We start from the raw sequence: 25,962 nt of genomic DNA, 5'->3' as shown, positions 1-25,962 counted from the left end.
CACACACACACACACACACACACACACACACACACACACACACACACACACACACACACACACACACACACACACACACACATAATCAACCAGAGTGTAGTGAACCTGTAGCAGCTTAGAGGTTAATTATGCCTTGCTCAAGGGCACAATGGTAGTGGATGGTAGTAGTGATCTGAAATAAGCAGCTCCCCAGTCACCAGTTTTATTTCACGTGTCTCCAGGTCTGGACAGCTCTCCTAAACTATGGCTACGTGGGCTGCATCCGGGACCTGTTCATCGATGGCCAGAGTAAAGATGTCCGCCGCATGGCCGAGGTTCAGAAGGCTGCTGGGGTCAAACCATCCTGTTCTAAAGAACCGCCCAAGCAGTGCCTGTCAAATCCCTGCCAGAATAACGGGGTCTGTCGGGAGGGATGGAACCGTTACGTCTGTGACTGCTCGGGGACGGGATACCTGGGCCGCTCCTGTGAGAGGGGTAAGACATCCATACATATTTGATATATTTCTGGTTTTGATACAGAGTGTTGTTACTCCAGTGAGAGAGGTTAGACACATCCCTTGTTTAAATTGTTTGGTTGAGATACAGATTAAGATTGTTTACACAGTTGTGACATTGAGATTATTGTGTATAGATAAAGTATGGTTTGTGTTGAAAGGTCTCTGTAGTGTAGGGCTGTCTTGTTGAAAGGTCTCTGTAGTGTAGGGCTGTCTTGTTGAAAGGTCTCTGTAGTGTAGGGCTGTCTTGTTGAAAGGTCTCTGTAGTGTAGGGCTGTCTTGTTGAAAGGTCTCTGTAGTGTAGGGCTGTCTTGTTGAAAGGTCTCTGTACTGTAGGGCTGTCTTGTTGAAAGGTCTCTGTAGTGTAGGGCTGTCTTGTTGAAAGGTCTCTGTAGTGTAGGGCTGTCTTGTTGAAATGTCTCTGTAGTGTAGGGCTGTCTTGTTGAAAGGTCTCTGTAGTGTAGGGCTGTCTTGTTGAAAGGTCTCTGTAGTGTAGGGCTGTCTTGTTGAAAGGTCTCTGTAGTGCAGGGCTGTCTTGTTGAAAGGTCTCTGTAGTGTAGGGCTGTCTTGTTGAAATGTCTCTGTAGTGTAGGGCTGTCTTGTTGAAAGGTCTCTGTAGTGTAGGGCTGTCTTGTTGAAAGGTCTCTGTAGTGTAGGGCTGTCTTGTTGAAAGGTCTCTGGAGTTTTTATTTATATGTTACCAGATAAGTTGACTGAGAACACATTCTCATTTACAGCAACGACCTGGGGTATAGTTACAGGGGAGAGGAGGGGGATAAATGAGCCAATCATAAACTGGGGATTATTAGGTGACCGTGATGGTTTGAGGGCCAGATTGGGAATTTAGCCAGGACACCAGGGTTAACACCCCTACTCTTACAATACGTGCCATGGGATCTTTAATGACCTCAGCGAGTCAGGACACCCTTTTAACATCCTATCCGAAAGACAGCACCCTACACAGGGTCCCCAATCACTGCCCTGGGGCATTGGGATATTTTTTAGACCAGAGGAAAGAGTGCCTCCTACTGGACCTCCAACACCACTTCCAGCAGCATTTGGTCTCCCATCCAGGGACTGACCAGAACCAACCCTGCTTAGCTTCAGAAGCAAGCCAGCAGTGGTATGCAGAGCAGTATGCTGCTGGCTAAATGTCTCTGGCTGTAGTGTAGGGATGTCTTGTTTGTCTTGTTTGTTGAAAGGTCTCTGTAGTGTAGGGATGTCTTGTTTGTTGAAAGGTCTCTGTAGTGTAGGGATGTCTTGTTTGTTGAAAGGTCAATGTAGTGTAGGGATGTCTTGTTTGTTGAAAGGTCTCTGTAGTGTAGGGACGTCTTGTTTGTTGAAAGGTCAATGTAGTGTAGGGATGTCTTGTTTGTTGAAAGGTCTCTGTAGTGTAGGGATGTCTTGTTTGTTGAAAGGTCTCTGTAGTGTAGGGACGTCTTGTTTGTTGAAAGGTCAATGTAGTGTAGGGATGTCTTGTTTGTTGAAAGGTCTCTGTAGTGTAGGGATGTCTTGTTTGTTGAAAGGTCAATGTAGTGTAGGGATGTCTTGTTTGTTGAAAGGTCTCTGTAGTGTAGGGATGTCTTGTTTGTTGAAAGGTCTCTGTAGTGTAGGGATGTCTTGTTTGTTGAAAGGTCAATGTAGTGTAGGGATGTCTTGTTTGTTGAAAGGTCAATGTAGTGTAGGGATGTCTTGTTTGTTGAAAGGTCAATGTAGTGTAGGGATGTCTTGTTTGTTGAAAGGTCTCTGTAGTGTAGGGATGTCTTGTTTGTTGAAAGGTCAATGTAGTGTAGGGATGTCTTGTTTGTTGAAAGTGTTCAACAAAATAGTGGTGGGATTTAATGGTGATGGAGAAGGGGGGCGGAGGGTGTCAGAAAGAAATGTGAATATATTTGACATCAAAGGCTGCCTTAAAAGAGAAGGGCTTTAAGCCGTTCATTACACATGCTGCAGATTTGGGATGCTTTGTCAGAGAAGAGAGAGGAATGACCACCTCCCTTTCTCTGTGTGTGTGTGTGTGTGTGTGTGTGTGTGTGTGTGTGTGTGTGTGTGTGTGTGTGTGTGTGTGTGTGTGTGTGTGTGTGTGTGTGTGTGTGTGTGTGTGTGTGTGTGTCTCTGTGTATGTGTGTCTCTGTGTGTGTTTTTGTTTCTTTGTGTGTTTGTGTGTCTCTGTTTGTGTGTGTGTCTCTGTGTGTTTGTGTGTCTCTCTGTGTGCCTCTGTGTGTGTGTCTCTGTCTGTGTGTGTGTGTGTGTGTGTGTGTGTGTGTGTGTGTGTGTGTGTGTGTGTGTGTGTGTGTGTGTGTGTGTGTGTGTGTGTGTGTGTGTGTGTGTGTGTGTGTGTCTATGTATGTTTGTGTGTGTGTGTGTGTGTGTGTGTGTGTGTGTGTGTGTGTGTGTGTGTGTGTGTGTGTGTGTGTGTGTGTGTGTGTGTGTGTGTGTGTGTGTGTGTGTGTGTGTGTGTGTCTCTGTGTGTTTGTGTGTGTGTGTGTGTGTGTGTGTGTGTGTGTGTGTGTGTGTGTGTGTGTGTGTGTGTGTGTGTGTGTGTGTGTGTGTGTAAGACCACCTCCGTGCTTCTGCTTCAGTTCTGGGCTGCATGGTACTGAAGGAGGAGCCTGTCAGTTGGACAGTTTAATAGCAATGCGGAAAGTTACCAACTCCAAGAAGGCAAACAACGACATAAGAATACTAAATCTGTATGTTGGGGATGAGGATGGAAAGAGAGAGGGAGAGACGGATCTAGAGGGAGAAAGGGAAATATATGTACAAACAGCACCACCAAAGTATTTTCTAAACCAGCAAGGATGACAGGGAGCCTAGCGGTTAGAGTGTTGGGCCAGTAACTGAAAGGTTGCTGGTTTGAATCCCAAACATTTGCCAATGTGTCCTTGAGCAAGGCACTTAATTATAATTGCTCCTCTAAGTCGGTCTGGATAAGAGCATCTGCCAAATGTCTCAAATGTAAACAGACAGAGAAATCAAGACAGAGAGTGGGAAAAGGCTGGCCGATGCCCTTCACATGAAAAGTTAAAATGGTGAAAACAAGGACTGCAATAAACATCTTCACTGGTCTAGCCCTGCTGACCTTTGACTCTCTCCCACAAATACCTGTAACTCATTAGGTAAATTAGTGTGAGGAGCCTACAATTAACAATTATCCAACCTGTGCTGACATACAAACATTACTCATAATCAAATCAAATCAAATTGTATTTGTCACATACACATGGTTAGCAGATGTTAATGCGAGTGTAGCGAAATGCTTGTGCTTCTAGTTCCGACAATGCAGTAATAACCAACAAGTAATCTAACCTAACAATTCCACAACTACTACCTTATACACACAAGTGAAAAGGGATAAAGAATATATACATAAAGATATATGAATGAGTGATGGTACAGAATGGCATAGGCAAGATGCAGTAGATGGTATAGAGTACAGTATATACATATGAGATGAGTAATGTAGGGTATATAAACATAAAGTGCATAGTTTAAAGTGGCTAGTGATACATGTATTACATAAAGATGGCAAGATGCAGTAGATGATATAGAGTACAGTATATACATATACATATGAGATGAGTAAGGTAGGGTATGTAAACATTATATTAAGTGGCATTGTTTAAAGTGGCTAGTGATATATTTACATACATTTCCATCAATTCCCATTATTAAAGTGGCTGGAGTTGAGTCAGTATGTTGGCAGCAGCCACTAAATGTTAGTGGTGGCTGTTTAACAGTCTGATGGTCTTGAGATAGAAGCTGTTTTTCAGTCTCTCTCGGTCCCTGCTTTGATGCACCTGTACTGACCTCGCCTTCTGGATGATAGCGGGGTGAACAGGCAGTGGCTCGGGTGGTTGTTGTCCTTGATGATCTTTATGGCCTTCCTGTGACATCGGGGGTGGTGTAGGTGTCCTGGAGGGCAGGTAGTTTGCCCCCGGTGATGCGTTGTGCAGACCTCACTACCCTCTGGAGAGCCTTACGGTTGTGGGCGGAGCAGTTGCCGTACCAGGCGGTGATACAGCCCGACAGGATGCTCTCGATTGTGCATCTGTAGAAGTTTGTGAGTGCTTTTGGTGACAAGCCAAATTTCTTCAGCCTCCTGAGGTTGAAGAGGCGCTGCTGCGCCTTCTTCACAACGCTGTCTGTGTGGGTGGACCAATTCAGTTTGTCCGTGATGTGTACGCCGATGAACTTAAAACGTACTACCCTCTCCACTACTGTCCCGTCGAATTGTATAGCGGGGTGCTCCCTCTGCTGTTTCCTGAAGTCCACAATCATCTCCTTTGTTTTGTTGACGTTGAGTGTGAGGTTATTTTCCTGACACCACACTCCGAGGTCCCTCACCTCCTCCCTGTAGGCCGTCTCGTCGTTGTTGGTAATCAAGCCTACCACTGTAGTGTGGTCCGCAAACTTGATGATTGAGTTGGAGGCGTGCATGGCCACACAGTCGTGGGTGAACAGGGAGCACAGGAGAGGGCTCAGAACGCACCCTTGTGGGGCCCCAGTGTTGAGGATCAGCGGGGTGGAGATGTTGTTACCTACCCTCACCACCTGGGGGCGGCCCGTCAGGAAGTCCAGTACCCAGTTGCACAGGGCGGGGTCGAGACCCAGGGTCTCGAGCTTGATGACGAGTTTGGAGGGTACTATGGTGTTAAATGCTGAGCTGTAGTTGATGAACAGCATTCTCACATAGGTATTCCTCTTTTCCAGATTGGTTAGGGCAGTGTGCAGTGTGGTTGCGATTGCGTCGTCTGTGGACCTATTGGGTCGGTAAGCAAATTGGAGTGGGTCTAGGGTGTCAGGCAGGGTGGAGGTGATATGGTCCTTGACTAGTCTCTCAAAGCACTTCATGATGACGGAAGTGAGTGCTACGGGGCTGTAGTCGTTTAGCTCAGTTACCTTAGCTTTCTTGGGAACAGGAACAATGGTGGCCCTCTTGAAGCATGTGGGAATAGCAGACTGGGATAAGGATTGATTGAATATGTCCGTAAACACACCAGCCAGCTGGTCTGCGCATGCTCTGAGGACCCGGCTGGGAATGCCGTCTGGGCCTGCAGCCTTGCGAGGGTTAACACGTTTAAATGTTTTACTCACCTCTGCTGCAGTGAAGGAGAGCCCGCAGGTTTTGGTAGCGGGCCGTGTCAGTGGCACTGTATTGTCCTCAAAGCGAGCAAAAAAGTTATTTCGTCTGTCTGGAGCAAGACATCCTGGTCCGCGACGGGGCTGGTTTTCTTTTTGTAATCCGTGATTGACTGTAGACCCTGCCACATACCTCTTGTGTCTGAGCCGTTGAATTGTGACTCTACTTTGTCTCTATACTGGCACTTAGCTTGTTTGATTGCCTTGCAGAGGGAATAGCTACACTGTTTGTATTCGGTCATGTTTCCGGTCACCTTGCCCTGGTTAAAAGCAGTGGTTCGCGCTTTCAGTTTCGCGCGAATGCTGCCATCAATCCACGGTTTCTGGTTTGGGTATAACGTCTCCGATGCACTTTCTAATGAACTCGCTCACCCGATCAGCTTATTCGTCAATGTTGTTGTTGGACACAATGCGGAACATATCCCAATCCACGTGATCGAAGCAGTCTTGAAGCGTGGAATCAGATTGGTCAGACCAGCGTTGAACAGACCTGAGAGCGGGAGCTTCTTGTTTTAGTTTCTGTTTGTAGGCTGGAAGCAACATACAGATCTTAACCAATTAATGGGTTAATTAATAATCTAGCCCTGCTTCCCTATCAAATCTATTAATGTAAAACAGAAAACAGAACAAATGACAAATGACAAATGACAAATGGTTTGATCCTGAGAAAGAAATTGAAAAACCTATCCAAACAAAAACATAGAGAACCAGAAAACCAGAAAACCTGAGTTTATGCCATCACTATGGTGAATCACTAAAACAATACAGAAAACCTGAGTTTATGCCATCACTATGGTGAATCACTAAAACAATACAGAAAACCTGAGTTTATGCCATCACTATGGTGAATCACTAAAACAATACAGAAAACCTGAGTTAATGCCATCACTATGGTGAATCACTAAAACAATACAGAAAAACACTGTGGAAAAAGAAGGAACAGCATGTCAGAAATTACCTCAATGTAATTGAAGAATCCAGACTCTAACCACTTCTGGGAATATTGGAAACCCCTAAACAAACAACAACATAAAGATTATAACAAAGAACAAACAGCAAAAACATATACTTGATCAAATACACGGATTGAATCAACTAATAACTACCTTGGGAAAATCCTCGGAATTATCATTAACTTCTCTGCGCTACGGATCCCTTTAGCGGGATCATTTTCCTAAACAACCGCTGAATTGCAGGGTGCAAAATATTACTAACAATAGGGCCTCCCGGGTGGCGCAGTGGTCTAGGGCACTGCATCGCAGTGCTAAACTGCGCCACCAGAGTCTCTGGGTTCGCGCCCAGGCTCTGTCGCAGCCGGCCGCGACCGGGAGGTCCGTGGGGCGACGCACAATTGGCATAGCGTCGTCCGGGTTAGGGAGGGTTTGGCCGGTAGGGATATCCTTGTCTCATCGCGCTCCAGCGACTCCTGTGGCGGGCCGGGCGCAGTGCGCGCTAACCAAGGGGGCCAGGTACACGGTGTTTCCTCCGGGTTGGAGGCGCGCTGTGTTAAGAAGCAGTGCGGCTTGGTTGGGTTGTGCTTCGGAGGACGCATGGCTTTCAACCTTCGTCTCTCCCGAGCCCGTACGGGAGTTGTAGCGATGAGACAAGATAGTAATTACTAGCGATTGGATACCACGAAAAATTGGGGAGAAAATGGGATCAAATTTATTAAAAAAAAAATATATATATATATATATATATATTACTAACAATATTTATAATCATGCAATCACAAGTGAAATATACCAAAACACAGTTTATCTTGTTGTTAATCCACCTATCGTGTCAGATTTTGAAAATATGCTTTGCAGCGAAAGCAATCCAAGCTTTTGTGTGTGTATCAATCAATGCTACAACAGCTAGCCCCAAATTAGCATGGTCACGAAAGTCAGAAAAGCAATAAAATTAATCGCTTACCTTTGATAATCTTCGGATGTTTGCACTCACGGGACTCCCAGTTACACAATAAATGTTATTTTTGTTCGATAAATATTACTTTTATAACAAAAAAACGCAATTTGGGTTGCGCGTTATGTTCAGAAAACTACAGCCTCGTTCCGGTCCTGAAAGGCAGAAGAAAATTCCCAAACGTATCAGATTCAAAAATATTACTAAAAATATTTATAATCATGCAATCGCAAGTGAAATATACCAAAACACAGCTTAGCTTGTTGTTGATCCACCAATCGTGTCAGATTTTGAAAATATGCTTTGCAGCGAAAGCAATCCAAGCTTTTGTGAGTGTATCAATCAATGCTACAACAGCTAGCCCCAAATTAGCATGGTCATGAAAGTCAGATAAGCAATAAAATGAATCGCTTACCTTTGATAATCTTCGGATGTTTGCACTCACGAGACTCCCAGTTACACAACAAATGTTCTTTTTGTTCGATAAATATTACTTTCATAACAAAAAAACGCCATTTGGGTTGCGCGTTATGTTCAGAAAACCAAAGCCTCGTTCCGTTCGACGAAAATTCCCAAAAGTATCCGTAATGTTCGTAGAAACATGTCAAATGTTTTTTATAATCAATCGTCAGGTTGTTTTTAACAAACATAATCGATAATATTTCAACCGGACCGTAACCTATTCAATAAAAGAGAGAAAGAAAATGGAGCGCTACCCCTCTCGCGCGCAGGAACTAATCAGAGGACACCTGACTAGTTTTGAAAAATCTCGCTAATTTTTCAAAATAAAAGCCTGAAACTATGTCTAAAGCCTGGTCACAGCCTGAGGAAGCCATTGGAAAGGGAATCTGGTTGATACCCCTTTAAATGGAAGAAAGACGGGCCAGGAAACACAGATAAAAAAATAATAATAATCACTTCCGGGTTAGATTTCCTCAGGTTTTCGCCTGCAGAATCAGTTTTGTTATACTCACAGACAATATTTTGACAGTTTTGGAAACTTTGGAGTGTTTCCTATCCTAATCTGTAAATGATATGCATATTCTACGATCTGGACCTGAGAAATAGTCCATTTACCTTGGGAATGTTATTAAAAAAATATATAATAATCTGACCCCTAGCGTCAAGACGTTTTAACAGCAGACTCATACATTTCCTCAGTGAAAACAATGTACTGTAAATGTCAAATTGGCTTTTTACAAAATTACCATATGACAGACCATGTATTCACCATAAACACCCTAGGTAACAAACAAACAAACAAACCAAAACAAAGGCAAAGTCTTCTCATGCTTTGTTGATTTCAAAAAATGCTTTGACTCAATTTGGCATGAGGGTCTGCTATACAAATTGATGGAAAGTGGAGTTGGGGGAAAAACATACAACATTATAAAATCCATGTACACAAACAACAAGTGTGCGGGTAAAATTTGCAAAAAACACACACATTTCTTTCCACAGGGCCGTGGGGTGAGACAGGGATGCAGATTGAGCCCCACCCTCTCAACATATATGTCAATGAGTTGGCGAGGGTACTAGAACAGTCTGCAGCACCCGGCCACACACTACTAGAATCTGAAGTCAAAAGTGTACTGTTAACTGATGATCTGGTGCTTCTGTCACCAAACAAGGAGGGCCTACAGCATCACATAGATATTCTGAACAGATTCTGTCAGACCTGGGCCCTGACAGTAAATATCAGTAAGACAAAAATATTGGTGTTCCAAAAAAGGTCCAGTCACCAGGACCACAAATACAAATTCAATCTAGACACCGTTGTCTTAGAGCAGGTATTCCCAAACTGCAGTACGGACAAATCCGTAGGGGATACGCCAAGATATATATATATATATATATATATATATATACATAAACTCAACAAAAAAAAGAAACGTCCTCTCGCCGTCAATTGTATTTATTTTCAGCAAACTTAACGTGTAAATATTTGTATGAACATAAGTTTCAACAACTGAGACATAAACTGAACAAGTTCCACAGACATGTGACTAACAGAAATTGAATAGTGTGTCCCTGAACAAAGGGGCTGTTAATTAAAATCAAAAGTAACAGTCAATATCTGGTGTGGTCTCCAGCTGCATTAAGTACTGCAGTGCATCTCCTCCTCATGGACTGCACCAGATTTGCCAGATCTTGATGTGAGATGTTACCCCACTCTTCCACCACGGCACCAGCAAGTTCCCGGACATTTCTGGGGGAAATGGTCCTAGCACTCACCCTCTGATCCAACAGGTCCCAGACGTGCTCAATGGGATTGAGATCCGGGCTCTTCGCTGGCTATGGCAGAACATTGACATTCCTGTCTTGCAGGAAATCACACAGAGAACGAGCAGTATGGCTGGTGGCATTGTCATGCTGAAGGGTCATGTCAGGATGAGCCTGCAGGAAGGGTACCACATGAGGGAGGAGGATGTCTTCCCTGTAACACACATCGTTGAGATTGCCTGCAATGACAACAAGCTCAGTCTGATGATGCTGTGTCACACCACCCCAGACCATAACGGACCCTCCACCTCCAAATCAATCCCACTCCAGAGTACAGGCCTCGGTTTAATGTTCATTCCTTCGACGATAAACGCAAATCCGACCATCACCCCTGGTGAGACAAAATTGCGACTTGTCAGTGAAGAGCACTTTTTGCCAGTCCTGTCTGGTCCAGCGACAGTGGGTTTGTGCTCAAAGGCGACGTTGTTGCCGGTGATGTCTGGTGAGGACCTGCCTTACAACAGGCCTACAAGCCTATTGCGGACAGTCTGAGCACTGATGGAGGGATTGTGCGTTCCTGGTGTAACTCAGGCAGTTGTTTTTACCATCCTGTACCTGTCCCGCAGGTGTGATGTTCGGATGTACCAGTCCTGTGCAGGTGTTATTACAAGTGGTCTGTCACTGCCAGGATGATCAGCTGTCCATCCTGTCTCCCTGTAGGTGTCTTAGGTGTCTCACAGTACGGACATTGCAATGTATTGCCCTGGTCACATCTGCAGTCCTCATGCCTCCTTGCAGCATGCCTAAGGCACGTTCACGCAGATGAGCACGGACCCTGGGCATCTTTCTTTTGGTGTTTTTCAGAGTCCGTTCCACGGGTGCATGCTCATGAATTGTTTATGGTTCATTAAACACGCATGGGAAACAGTGTAAATAACCTTTACAATGAAGAAATGTGAAGTTATTTGGAATTTTACGATTTATCTTTGAAAGACAGGGTCCTGGAAAAGGGACGTTTCTTTATTTGCAGAGTTTATATCGAGAATAATTTTTTTATTTTTTATTTCTTCTTCACGTTTTCAAACAGTCCATTTATATTTTCCAACAGGGCTATACTTGGGTGAGGTTTTTTTCTTGTCTGAGTAGCCTCGTTTCACTGCCAAAAATAAAATTAGTGATATGTGTGTGTGTGTAATCTAGTGTTATAATCTAGTGTTCAGCAAAATAACAACACAATGTCAAATACTGTTAGCCTAGTAAATGATTTAACATCCAATCACATTAACCGTTACTCTCTCGTGGGAATCCCACTATTGGTCCGTATGTAGCCAAATGTAGCTGCTGCTCATGTTGGTATCTGTGCTGATGACGCAAAAGAGTGTTAACACGCATGCAAGCAGTTGCTCCCGACGCCACTTGAATACACTGCAGCATACACCGAGACTATTGCTGCCAAGGGAATGCCTGACAGCTTGAAAAACATGTTGGATACTACAGTGAAAAAGGTTATCTTTGGTAAAGCAAGGCCCCTGAACTCTGTTTTCTGTATTTTCTGCACTATATAATGATATGGGCAGCGACCATGTAACGCGTTTACAACATACAGAAGTGCGCTGCTTATCAAGGGGCATAGTATTGACACGTTTTTTTGAATCGAGAGACAAACTTAGTTTTCTTTACTGACTATAATTTTAAAATGTCTGACCGCTTGCATGCTGATGAGTTTCTCACTTGACTGACCTATCTGGGTTTTTTCTCACCTGAATGATCTGAATCTAGGTTTGCAGGGACTCTTCGCAACTACATTCAGTGTTGTGGACAAAATTGAGGCTATGATTAAGAAGTTGGAGCTCTTCTCTGTCTGCATTAACAAGGACAACACACAGGTCTTTCCATCATTGTATGATTTTTGTGTGCAAATGAACTCAAGCTTACGGACAATGTCAAATGTGATATAGCGACGCACCTGAGTGAGTTGGGTGCGCAATTAAGCAGGTACTTTCCTGAAACGGATGACACAAACAACTGGTTTCTATATCCCTTTCATGCCCTGCCTCCAGCCCACCTACCGATATCTGAAGAAGAGAGCCTCATGGAATTGCATCAAACGGTTCTGTGAAAATGTAATTTAATCAGAAGCCACTACCAGATTTCTGGATTGCGCTGCGCTTGGAGTACCCTGTCTTGGAAAATCACGCTGTTAAGACACTAATGCCCTTTGCAACCTATTTGAGAGTGGATTCTCGGCCCTCACTAGCATGAAAACTAAATACAGGCATCTCTCCAATACAACCCAACATTGCAGAGTTATGTGCATCCTTTCAAGCACACCCTTCTCATTAACCTGTGGTGAGTTATTCACCATTTTCGATGAACAAATACGTTTTTATATGTAAGATGGTTAAATAAAGAGCAACATATTGATTATTACTATTATATTATTATTTGTGCCCTGGTCCTATAAGAGCTCTTTGTCACATCCCACCAGCTGGGTTGTGACAAAAACTCACACTCATTCTTATGTTTAATAAATATATCATAAAGTGTGTGTGTGTGTGGCAGGCTTACAATGATGGCAAAAAACGACATTTGAGAGTGTGCTGACTCTGGTGCTATAGGGGGTACCTAGCTGGAGGTTGAATGTTTGAAGGGGTACGGGACTATAACAAGTTTGGGAAGCACTGCCCTAGAGCACACAAAAAACTCTAAATACCTCGACCTAAACATCAGCACCACAGGTAACTTCCACAAAGCTGCGACCGAGCTGAGAGACAAGAAGGGCCTTCAATGCCATCAAAAGGAACATTCAAATTCGACATACCAATTAGGATCTGGCTAAAAATACTTAAATTAGTTATAGAACCCATTGCACTAATGGTTGTGAGGTCTTGGGTCTGCTCACCAACCAAGAATTCACAAAATGGGACAAAAATATACTCCGTAAACAACGTAAAACACCAAATAATGCATGCAGAGCAGAATTAGGCCGATACCCGCTAATTATCAAAATCCAGAAAATAACCGTTAAATTCTACAACCACCTGAAAGGAAGTGATTCCCAAACCTTCCATAACAAAACCATCACCTACAGAGAGATGAACCTTGAGAAGAGTCTCCTAAGCAAGCTGGTCCTGGGGCTCTGTTCACAAACACAAACAGACCACAAAGAGCCAATTTGACCCAACCAAATCATGAGAAAACAAAAAGATAATTACTTGACACATTGGAAAGAAATGGAAAGGAAAAAAACAGAGCAAACTAGAATGCTATTTGACCCTAAACAGAGAGTACACAGTGGCATAATCTGACCACTGTGACTGACCCAAACTTAAGGAAAGCTTTGACTATGTACAGACTCAGTGAGCATAGCCTTGCTATTGAGAAAGGCCACCATAGGCAGACCTGGCTCTCAAGAGAAGATAGGCTATGTGCACACTGCCCACAAAATGAGGTGGAAACTGAGCTGCACTTCCGACAGAGGATCCAAATGTAAACATCTGCCAAATGTATAACCATATTAGAGACACATATTCCCCTCAGATTACACAGATCCACAAATAACTTTTAAACAAACCCAATTATGATAAACTCCCATATCTACTGGGTGAAATACCACAGTGTGCCATCACAGCAGCAATATGTGTGATCTGTTGCCACAAGAAAAGGGTAACCAGTGAAGAACAAACACCATTGTAAATTCAACCCATATTTATGTTTATTTATTTCCCCTTTGTACTCTATCTATTTGCACATCGTTACAACAATGTATATAAACATAATATGACATTTGAAATGTCTTTATTATTTTGGAACTTCTGTAAGTGTAATGTTTACTATTCATTTTAATTGTTTATTAAGTCACTTTTGTTTATTATCTATTTCACTTGCTTTGGCGATGTAAAAATATCTTTCCCATGCCAATAAAGCCCTTGAATTGAATTGAGAGAGGTAGAGTAAAGAGAGGAAACATAGAGAGAGAGAGAGCGAGAGAGAGAGCAGGGGACAGAGCTAGACAGTATTGACTGCTCGGAGCTTCGGTCACATCTGGCCTCCTACACGGAACTGTAAAATGGCTGTCTTCTCCTGCTAACCATTTGGCTCATCAACCCACTCACTCATGACCAGATCCCGAGAGTAATAGAATCTCTCTACGTCCCTCTCTTCCTCCCTACCTGCGGTACAGAGAGGAGGATAACTATTTGAAGGTAGAGAGAGGGAGAGAGAGAGAAGGACAGACACTGAGCAATTCATTCCAGCATACTAACGAATCAGGTCTCCAAGGATGCCCATTTGCAGTGAATTAGACCTACAGTATATGGTGTGTAGATTACTAATGCTTAGTAATGCACTGTGTGGCGGTGTTCTGTGTCATATAAGTTAACCATATTTCATATTGGCAATTCATTTCCCATCCCTTGACAATTCAACTGAGTGAGACAGTGATCATGACAAAGTGAGAAAATTGCTTTTTAACTCAATATGTTTTTGGTCTATAAAATATGTATTTGTTAAGTGCGTGTGTTTGTATGTACTGTACAGTTGAAGTCGGAAGTTTACATACACTTAGGTTGGAGTCATTAAAAATCATTTTTCAACCACTCCACAAATTTCTTGTTAACAAACTATAGTTTTGGCAAGTCAGTTAAGACAAATACTTTGTGCATGACACGAGTAACTTTTCCAATAATTGTTAACAGACAGATTATTTAATTTATAATTCTTGTATCACAATTCCAGTGGGTCAGAAGTTCACAAACAGCTTGGTACCTCTGCTTGACATCATGGGAAAAACAAAAGAAATCAGCCAAGACCAACCCTTACCTTATCCCTTAATTTAACTCTTACCTTAACCCATACCTTAACCCATACCTTAACCCATACCTGAACCCATACCTGAACCCATACCTTATCCCTTACCTTAACCCTTACCTTAACCCTTACCTTAACCCTTACCTTAACCCATACCTTATCCCTTACCTTATCCCTTACCTTAATCCTTACCTTAACCCTTACCTTAACCCATACCTGAACCCATACCTGAACCCATACCTTATCCCTTACCTTAACCCTTACCTTAACCCTTACCTTATTCCTTACCTTAACCCTTACCTTAACCCTTACCTTAACCCTTACCTTATCCATTAATTAAACCCTTGCCTTATCCCTTACCTTAACCCCATACCTTATCCCTTACCTTAGCCCTTACCTTAATCCTTACCTTATCCCTTACCTTAACCCTTACCTTAACCCTTACCATAACCCATACCTTAACCCATACCTTATCCCTTACCTTAACCCTTACCTTAACCCTTACCTTAACCCTTACCTTAACCCATACCTGAACCCATACCTTAACCCTTACCTTATCCCTTACCTTAACCCTTACCTTATTCCTTACCTTAAACCTTACCTTAACCCTTACCTTAACCCTTACCTTATCCCTTAATTTAACCCTTACCTTATCCCCTACCTTAACCCTTACCTTATCCCTTACCTCAGCCCTTACCTTATCCCTTAATTTAACCCTTACCTTATCCCTTACCTTAACCCTTACCTTATCCCTTACCTCAGCCCTTACCTTATCCCTTAATTTAACCCTTACCTTATCCCTTACCTTAACCCTTACCTTATCCCTTACCTTAGCCATTACCTTAATCCTTAACTTATCCCTTACCTTAACCTTAGAGGTAAAGAGAACAGTGAAATAACGAGAGAGAGAGAACAGGGAGAGAGAAAGAGAACAGGGAGAGAGAGGGGAGGGAGGGAGGGAGGAGGAGACAGCAGAGATAGAGATAGCTGTGAACGTACCCAGTCTTTGACTCTACGGATCTATCCCTTCCCACCCCTGCTAATCAGTTGCCAGAAAATGAGGGCATACAGTAGGATATGCAGGAGGGCGAGAGAGAGTGAAGAGAGGTAGAAAGAGGGTAGTCAATGGTAATACAGGGAGGGAAGGAGGCAGGGAGAGAGAGAGAAGGGGAGGAAGAGAGACAGCGATGGAGGGAGGGAGGAGGTGGAATATGAGTGGCCATAGGGGGTGCAAGTCATTTCCATGTATTGAAGATAGTTGTCTGTCTAGAGAGGAGAGCATACTTGGATTGATATGGATTCATATGAATTGATTTAATGGTAACCCCTATAATCTGAAGATAACTGTATGTTGAAAACCTGTAATCAAAGGAGTACTTTGTATTGAAGCCCTATAATCTGAAGAGTACTGTTTGTTGAAGCCCTATAATCTGAAGTGTACTGTTTGTTGAAGCCCTATAATCTGAAGTGTACTGTTTGTTGAAGCCCTATAATCTGAAGTGTACTGTTTGTTGAAGCCCTATAATCTGAAGTGTACTGTTTGTTGAAGCCCTACAATCTGAAGTGTACTGTTTGTTGAAGCCCTATAATCTGAAGTGTACTGTTTGTTGAAGCCCTACAATCTGAAGTGTACTGTTTGTTGAAGCCCTATAATCTGAAGACTACTGTAGGCTGACTAGTTGGAGACTGAGCGGTGGTACTTACAGACGGAACGTGGGATCCGCCCTGGCACACTGCCAGCTGTTTTGACGTCTCCAGATTGTAAACTGGAGCCTGTGTGTATGTGTGTGTGCCTAGTCCTCACGTCTTCATGCATGGTGTACCTTACCACCTGGTGGATAAATACAGATATTGCATGGTGTGCCATACAACCTGGTGGATAAATACAGATACTGCATGGTGTGCCATACAACCTGGTGGATAAATACAGATACTGCATGGTGTGCCATACAACCTGGTGGATAGATACATATACTGCATGGTGTGCCATACAACCTGGTGGATAAATACAGATTAATTAAGAATTAATTATTTGTTTCTCACAAACAATAATTTTGAGATATGCTGCTCACTGAGAAGGAGAATCTTGGGAAAGCTCCTTTTCACCCAAACATCATTATAAAAGTGCAACCAGAACCAGTCAAATCAAAATACTTCAAAGACACTTGTTTATTTTGGACCAGTGCAAATATCTATATACACATGAAAGCCTCCGGGTCAAAATGACCCACAACATCATGCTTGTATACACAATCTACACGGAGATTCCACAACACATCAGTGTCCACATTTTGAAGTTAGGTTTAAAGAGAGGTTAATAACTAATATTTTAGACAACTCAAATGTGGAAATGGGTCAAATTGACACGTAACATAATAGGAGGGTTAAGCAGACAAGCTATGTTTTCCTTCCCGGCCTGAACGCATCCTAAAAGTCCTCCTCAACGCATCCTAAATGTCCTCCTAAACACATACTAAATGTCCTCCTGAACGCATACTAAATGTCCTCCTGAACGCATACTAAATGTCCTCCTGAACGCATACTAAATGTCCTCCTGAATGCATACTAAATGTCCTCCTGAACGCATACCAAATGTGTTTCTGAACGCATACTAAATGTACTCCTGAACGCATACTAAATGTCCTCCTGAACGCATACTAAATGTCCTGCTGAACGCATACCAAATGTCCTGCAGAACGCATACTAAATGTCCTCCTGAACGCATACTAAATGTCCTGCTGAACGCATACCTTTGTCCTGCTGAACGCACACCAAATGTCCTCCTGAACGAATACTAAATGTCCTCCTGAACGCATACTAAATGTCCTCCTGAACGCATACTAAATGTCCTGCTGAACGCATACCAAATGTCCTTCTGAACGCATACTAAATGTCCTGCTGAACGCACACCAAATGTCCTGCTGAACGCATACTAAATGTCCTCCTGAACGCATACTAAATGTCCTCCTGAACGCATACTAAATGTCCTCCTGAACGCATACTAAATGTCCTTCTGAACGCATACTAAATGTCGTGCTGAACGCATACTAAATGTACTCCTGAACGCATACTAAATGTCCTCCTGAACGCATACTAAATGTCCTCCTGAACTCATACAAAATGTTTTATCCTAAACGCATACTAAATGTCCTCCTGAACGCATACTAAATGTCCTACTGAACGCATACTAAATGTACTCCTGAACGCATACTAAATGTCCTGCTGAACACATACCAAATGTCCTTCTGAACGCATACTAAATGTCCTCCTGAACGCATACTAAATGTCCTGCTGAACGCATACCAAATGCCCTTCTGAACGCATACTAAATGTCCTCCTGAACGCATACTAAATGTCCTCCTGAACGCATACTAAATGTCCTCCTGAACGCATACTAAATGTTCTCCTAAATGCATACTAAATGTCCTCCAGAGCGCATACTAAATGTACTCCTGAACGCATACTAAATGTCCTCCTGAACGCATACTAAATGTCCTCCTGAACGCATACTAAATGTCCTGCTGAACGCACACCAAATGTCCTCCTGAACGAATACTAAATGTCCTCCTGAACGCATACTAAATGTCCTCCTGAACGCATACTAAATGTCCTGCTGAACGCATACCAAATGTCCTTCTGAACGCATACTAAATGTCCTGCTGAACGCACACCAAATGTCCTGCTGAACGCATACTAAATGTCCTCCTGAACGCATACTAAATGTCCTCCTGAACGCATACTAAATGTCCTCCTGAACGCATACTAAATGTCCTTCTGAACGCATACTAAATGTCCTGCTGAACGCACACCAAATGTCCTGCTGAACGCATACTAAATGTCCTCCTGAACGCATACTAAATGTCCTCCTGAACGCATACTAAATGTCCTCCTGAACTCATACAAAATGTTTTATCCTAAACGCATACTAAATGTCCTCCTGAACGCATACTAAATGTCCTACTGAACGCATACTAAATGTACTCCTGAACGCATACTAAATGTCCTGCTGAACACATACCAAATGTCCTTCTGAACGCATACTAAATGTCCTCCTGAACGCATACTAAATGTCCTGCTGAACGCATACCAAATGCCCTTCTGAACGCATACTAAATGTCCTCCTGAACGCATACTAAATGTACTCCTGAACGCATACTAAATGTCCTCCTGAACGCATACTAAATGTCCTCCTGAACGCATACTAAATGTCCTCCTGAACTCATACTAAATGTCCTCCTGAACTCATACTAAATGTCCTCCTGAACTCATACTAAATGTCCTCCTGAACGCATACTAAATGTCCTACTGAACGCATACTAAATGTCCTCCTGAACGCATACTAAATGTCCTCCTGAACGCATACTAAATGTCCTCCTGAACTCATACTAAATGTCCTCCTGAACGCATACTAAATGTCCTCCTGAACGCATACTAAATGTCCTCCTGAACGCATACTAAATGTCCTCCTGAACGCATACTAAATGTACTCCTGAACGCATACTAAATGTCCTCCTGAACGCATACTAAATGTCCTCCTGAACTCATACTAAATGTCCTCCTGAACTCATACTAAATGTCCTCCTGAACTCATACTAAATGTCCTCCTGAACGCATACTAAATGTCCTACTGAACGCATACTAAATGTCCTCCTGAACGCATACTAAATGTCCTCCTGAACGCATACTAAATGTCCTCCTGAACTCATACTAAATGTCCTCCTGAACGCATACTAAATGTCCTCCTGAACGCATACTAAATGTCCTCCTGAACGCATACTAAATGTATTCCTGAACGCATACTAAATGTCCTCCTGAACGCATACTAAATGTCCTCCTGAACGCATACTAAATGTCCTCCTGAACGCATACTAAATGTCCTCCTGAACGCATACTAAATGTCCTGCTGAACGCACACCAAATGTCCTGCTGAACGCATACTAAATGTCCTCCTGAACGCATACTAAATGTACTCCTGAACGCATACTAAATGTCCTCCTGAACGCATACTAAATGTCCTCCTGAACGCATACTAAATGTCCTCCTGAACTCATACTAAATGTCCTCCTGAACGCATACTAAATGTCCTCCTGAATGCATACTAAATGTCCTTCTGAACGCATACTAAATGTCCTGCTGAACGCACACCAAATGTCCTCCTGAACGCATACTAAATGTCCTCCTGAACGCATACTAAATGTCCTCCTGAACGCATACTAAATGTCCTCCTGAACACATACAAAAAAAAATATCCTGAACGCATACTAAATGTCCTCCTGAACGCATACTAAATGTCCTACTGAACACATACTAAATGTCCTCCTGAACGCATACTAAATGTCCTGCTGAACGCATACCAAATGTCCTTCTGAACGCATACTAAATGTCCTCCTGAACGCATACTAAATGTCCTCCTGAACGCATACTAAATGTACTCCTGAACGCATACTAAATGTCCTCCTGAACGCATACTAAATGTACTCTTGAACGCATACTAAATGTACTCCTGAACTCATACTAAATGTCCTCCTGAACGCATACTAAATGTACTCCCCCCCTGCAGTCCCATTTGCTAATTAACCAAAATTCTGTTGTAGCAGAGAGAGTGTGGAGGTGGGTTCCCAGATGGTAGAGAAGATGTAGACTGTCTGTATGTGCTCCCAGATTGTAGGGAAAGTGCAGTGCAGGCACATATCACCTAATGGGAGATGACAGACTGTTTGGAGAACACAGAGTGTATTTGTATGTGTGTTTGTGCGTTGGTGTGTGTCTGTGTGAGTGGCTGGATTGGTAGTGTGACGGAGAGAGAGACACAGCAACTCCTAAACATGAAAGGAGCCCCAGACAAGAGAAAATAACAGTTTGGCTGTCATGCAATCTATGCGTAGTGGGTGCGGAGTCAGGCGCAGGAAGCAGAGGGTAAAGAACAATGTTTTATTCCGGCGCAGGGAAAATGGTAACGCCAAAACACCAGGCGCAAATAACAAGACCGGCCCAAAACCAGGACCCAACCAGTTCGGAGGAAAAAACAACGGAAATAGCACAACCACAAACATGAACAGAGGAAATATAAGCCCGCACAAAGAGCAGGCGGGCATACCGGCTTAAATAGCCCAACTAAAACCTAAACAAGAAACAGGTGTAACCAATAAGACAAAAACAACAGAAAAGGGAAAAAGGGATCGGTGGCAGCTAGTAGACCGGTGATGACGACGCCGAGCCCCGCCCGAACAGGAAGAGGAGCCACCTTCGGTGGGAGTCGTGACATTGGCAAGTACAGGCAGACAGACAGACAGTTATGCGGGCACATACACATACACCAGAGATGTGGACTCGAGTCACGTGACTTGGACACAAGTCGCAAAAATAAAAAAACACTCGACTTGGACTGGAACATCTATGACTAGGGACTTAACTTGGACTAGAGCATCTATGTAAAGTATACACAGGGAGTCAGGAAGCAGGTGTAGAAGGTGAGTTTAATAATAACAAACATGAAGATAATCAAAACAGGAGTAACGTTGTACTCGAGCTGTAATACTAGAGACTTGGACTAGAGCTGTTATACTAGAGTCTTGAATTTCCCAAAAGAGCAGCACGACCTCTCCTGTTCCTCTCTCATTGGGTTAAATGGGAATTGACCGTTAAATTATTTTCTGCCTAGCGCCACTGCGCCAGGCAATGGGAAAAATAGAGCACCATCCTATATTACAGTGTTCTATATTAAAGAGCCCTGTCCTATATTATAGACCACTGTCCCATATTATAGAGCACTGTGCACTGTTCTATATTATAGAGCACTGTCCTATATTATAGACCACTGTCCCATATTATAGAGCACTGTGCACTGTTCTATATTATAGACCACTGTCCTATATTATAGAGCACTGTTCTATGTTACAGACCACTATTCTATATTATAGATCACTGTTCTATATTATGGAGCACTGTCCTATATTATAGACCACTGTCCTATATTATAGAGCACTGGTCTATGTTATAGAGCACTGTTCTATATTATAGAGCAATGTACTATATTTTCCACACTTGTCACTCTAAGCAAGAGTTTTGGGGGAATGTTTATTCTCAGCCAACCACAGGCCTCTCAACACGCATGTACTGGACAGGGGGGAAACAACACCACTTGGAGATTGCACAATGTAAGTCAAACTGTACTAGCAACACTAACTGTAAATCATCATTTGGATTGCCTTTCTATTCATATTGATGATTCAAAAAACCTTTATTTCCTGATCTGGGAAGTGTATTATGTAGGTCTATGTAATGTACTAGTAGGCCTAGTGAATTGAAAGTGGTGTAAAACAATTAACCATTGACTTGGGGAAACGAAACCCACATTTAGGGACTTGACTTGAGCTCTGGTACTTGAAACTTGACATGAGACTCGAAGGTTAAGACTTGAAACTTGCTAAATTGTGACATGGTCACATCTTTGTAATACACTCTCTTCTTTTCAGATAAAGACGTTACACACACACACACACACACACACACACACACACACACACACACACACACACACACACACACACACACACACACACACACACACACACACACACACACACACACACACACACACACACACACACACACACACACACACACACACACACAGACACACATTTGCACAGCCACTCTCTGCTTCCCCCTGTTCTATATAGGTTATGTGTTACTGGTCAGCAGTGCATTTAAAAAAAAGAAATGATGTGATGATATTAACAATGTGTGTGTGTGTGTGATACAAACACTGTGCTTTTTGTACAGTTTGTGTGTGTGTGTGTGTGTGTGTGTGTGTGTGTGTGTGTGTGTGTGTGTGTGTGTGTGTGTGTGTGTGTGTGTGTGTGTGTGTGTGTGTGTGTGTGTGTGTGTGTGTGTGTGTGTGTGTGTGTGTTTGGTTGGTCAGTGTTCTCCCCTCTACAGTGAGTGAACATGACAGTGCCCTATCCTGCATGTGGTCTCCTACAGTAGCAGACAGCAGGGCTCTGATAACGCTGTTTTAGAGACTCCAAGCAGGGGGAGGGCCACATTCGATTTTGTACCAGGATGATAGCTATCTCTCTGGCCTTGGAGCTGGCAATGGTCTCCATGCCTTTCCATGTTTCCATCAATCCCTCCATTGTTGTTATAATGATAGATAAAAAACACCTGTTTTAGCATGTCTTTGTCCCCCGACTCTCTCACTCTCATCCTCCTCCTGAACTTGTTCAGCTTCAGTCTCAGTTCAGCTTGTTCAGCTTCAGTCTCAGTTGTTGAATCTTGTTATGTTCATACAAATATTTACACATGTTTGTGGATATTTTGTGGATATATTGAAGCAGCATCACAAGACATCAGTCAGGAAGTTAAAGCTTGGTCGCCAATGGGTCTTCCAAATCGCCAATGACCTCAAGCTTACTTCCAAAGTTGTGGCAAAATGGCTTATGGACAATAACGTCAAGGTATTAGTGGCCATCACAAAGCCCTGACCTCAATCCTATAGAAATGTTTGTGCAGAACTGAAAAAGCGTGTGCGAGCAAGGAGGCCTACAAACCTGACTCAGTTACACCACCTCTGTCCGGAAGAATGGGCCAAAATTCACCCAACTTATTGTGGGAAGCTTGTGGAAGGCTACCCAAAACGTTTGACCCAAGTTAAACAATTTAAAGGCAATGCTACCAAATACTAATTGAATGTATGTAAACTTCTGACCAACTGAGAATGTGATGATAGAAATGAAAGCTGAAATAAATCATTCTCGCTGCTATTATTCTGACATTTCACATTCTTAAAATAAAGTGGTGATCCTAACTGACCTAAGACAGGGAATTTTTACTAGGATTAAATGTCAGGAATTGTGAAAAACTGAGTTTAAATGTATTTGGCTGAGGTGTATGTAAACTTCTGACTTCAACTGTACATACATTGGCAAGAACAATTATGTGAACCCTTTGGAAATACCTGGATTTATGCATAAATTGGTCATAACATTTTATCTGAACTTCATCTAGGTCACAACAATAGACAAACACAGTCTGCTTAAACTAATAACACACAAACAATTATATGTTTTCATGTTTTTGTTGAACACACTGTGTAAATATTCAGTGCAGGGTCCAAAAAGTATGTGAAGCCTTGGAGTTAATAACTGGTTGACCGTCCTTTGGCAGCAATAACCTCAACCAAACGTTTTCTGTAGTTGCGGATCAGACCTGCATAACAGTCAGGAGGTATTCTGGATCATTCCTCTTTACAAAACTGTTTCAGATCAGCAATATTTTTGGGATGTCTGGTGTGAACTGCTCTCTTGAGGTCATACCACAGCATCTCAATTGGGTTGAGGTCAGGACTCTGACTGGGCCACTCCAGAAGGTGTATTATATTCTGTTAAAACCATTCTGTTGTTGATTAACTTCTGTGTTTTGTCTTGTTGTCCCATTGCATCACTCAACTTCTGTTGAGCTTCAATTGGCGGACAGATAGCCTGACATTCTCCTGCAAAATGTCTTGATAAACTTGGGAATTCATTTTTACGTCGATGATAGCAAGCTGTCCAGGCCCTGAGGCAGCAAAGCAGCCCCAAACCATGATGCTCCCTCCACCATACTTTACATTTGGAATGAGATTTTGATGTTGGTGTGCTGTGCCTTTTTTCTCCACACAGTGTTGTGTGTTCTTTCCAAACTACTCAACTGTAATTTCATCTGTCCACAGAATATTTTGCCTGTAGCGCTGTGGAACATCCAGATGCACTTTGGAAAAGACTTGCAGCAATGTTTTTTTTGAACAGCGGTGGCTTCGTTCCTTGGTGGCTTCCCATGAACACCATTCTTGTTTAGTGTTTTAAGTATAGTAGACTCGTCAACAGAGATGTTAGCATGTTCCAGAGATTTCTGTAAGTCTTTAGCTGACACTCTAGGATTCTTCTTAATCTCATTGAGCATTCTGCGCTGTGCTCTTGCAGTCATCTTTGCAGGACGGCCACTCCTAGGGAGAGTAGCAACGGTGCTAAACTTTCTCCATTTATAGACAATTTGTCTTATGACTGATGAACATCAAGGCTTTTAGAGATACTTTTGTAACCCTTTCCAGCTTTATGCAAGTCAACGATTCTTAATTTTATGTCTTCTGAGATCTCTTTTGTTCGAGGCATGGTTCACATCAGGCAATGCTTCTTGTGAATAGAAAACTCACATTTTGTGAGTGTTTTAATAGGGCAAGGCAGCTCTAACCAACATCTCCAATCTTGTCTCATTGATTGGACTCCAGGTTAGCTGACTCCTGACTCCAGTTGACTCCAGGAGAAGTCATTAGCCTCGGGGTTCACATCCTTTTCCCAACCTACACAGTGAATGTTTAAATGATGTATTCAATATAGACACGACAAATACAATCATTTGTGTGTTATTAGTTTAAGCACACTATGTTTGTATATTGTTGTGACTTAGATGAAGATCAGATCAAATTTGATGACCAATTTATGCAGAAATCCAGGGAATTACAAAGGGTTCACATACTTTTTCTTGCCACTGTATGTATACAGTATGAATAGTGTGTAAATAGTATTTTTGTAGTCTCTTAGTTTCTTCCCCAAATATAATTACATTTAATGTACTATCTTATGGTGTTCTTGTTCTGTACTTTATCATGTATTTGTACGTTGTATGTGGACCCCAAGAAGTACAGTAGCTGATGGGGATCCTAATAAACTAAACTTTTTATGGTAATCATGGCCGAATACCGACCGGGCACGAAGGGCATGTGCCCAGGGGCCTTGACCTGCAGGGGCCCTCCATTGATTTTGTTAGTCACGCTCACTCAGATATCATATTAACATGGCAGAAGTCATGGCAAAATGTGTAGAATTGCAGGACATCTGTCTATCTGTCTTCTGTCTGTCTGTCTTGTCTGTGGCCCTAATGGTTGTGTTATTAGGTTGTGGTTTGTCTGGTTATTGGGGATGTTGTTACACCCTCTTCTCTCACTGGTAAACGATCTGCCCAGAATCACTGTAGAGAGAACTGATACGTGGGTTCACATAGTATTTGACATCATTTAAAATCCTTGAGCCCAAGACTTACCCTTTTCACTGTCTTGATACACAAGGTCCTGGGTAAGGAGCAGTGCACACCTGTAGAACAGTGGTGTCATGGTGATTTTACTCTGACTGCACTACCCTACAGGACTATTTAACCATGTCACCTAAGCAGGCAGGTAGCCTAACGAAATGTTGCCGTTTCAAATCCCCGAGCCGACTAGGTGAAACATCTTTCCATGTGCCCTTGAGCAAAACAGTTAACCCTAATTGCTCATGTAAGTCTCTGTGAATAAGAGCATCTGCTAAATGACTGAAATGTAAAACGGGTCCAATCTCTGTAGTCTGAAGAG

The 25,962-nt window shown here is 42.7% G+C and overlaps 1 protein-coding gene across 1 annotated transcript in view; it reads left to right on the top strand.

Moving 5' to 3' along the window:
• The window catches only part of LOC120046020 (neurexin-1a-like), a 683,076-nt gene that overhangs the window by 354,431 nt on the left and 302,683 nt on the right, over positions 1 to 25,962 (top strand). The window contains exon 10 of the mRNA XM_038990933.1: positions 222 to 474. Coding sequence (XP_038846861.1) covers positions 222 to 474 — 253 coding nt within the window. The remainder of the gene's footprint in view (positions 1 to 221; positions 475 to 25,962) is intronic.

Source organism: Salvelinus namaycush, chromosome 4 (genome assembly GCF_016432855.1).
Source record: "Salvelinus namaycush isolate Seneca chromosome 4, SaNama_1.0, whole genome shotgun sequence".
Taxonomy (NCBI): domain Eukaryota; kingdom Metazoa; phylum Chordata; class Actinopteri; order Salmoniformes; family Salmonidae; genus Salvelinus; species Salvelinus namaycush.
Note: the sequence above shows the minus strand (reverse complement) of the source record. Positions and strands in the feature narration are given on the sequence as shown.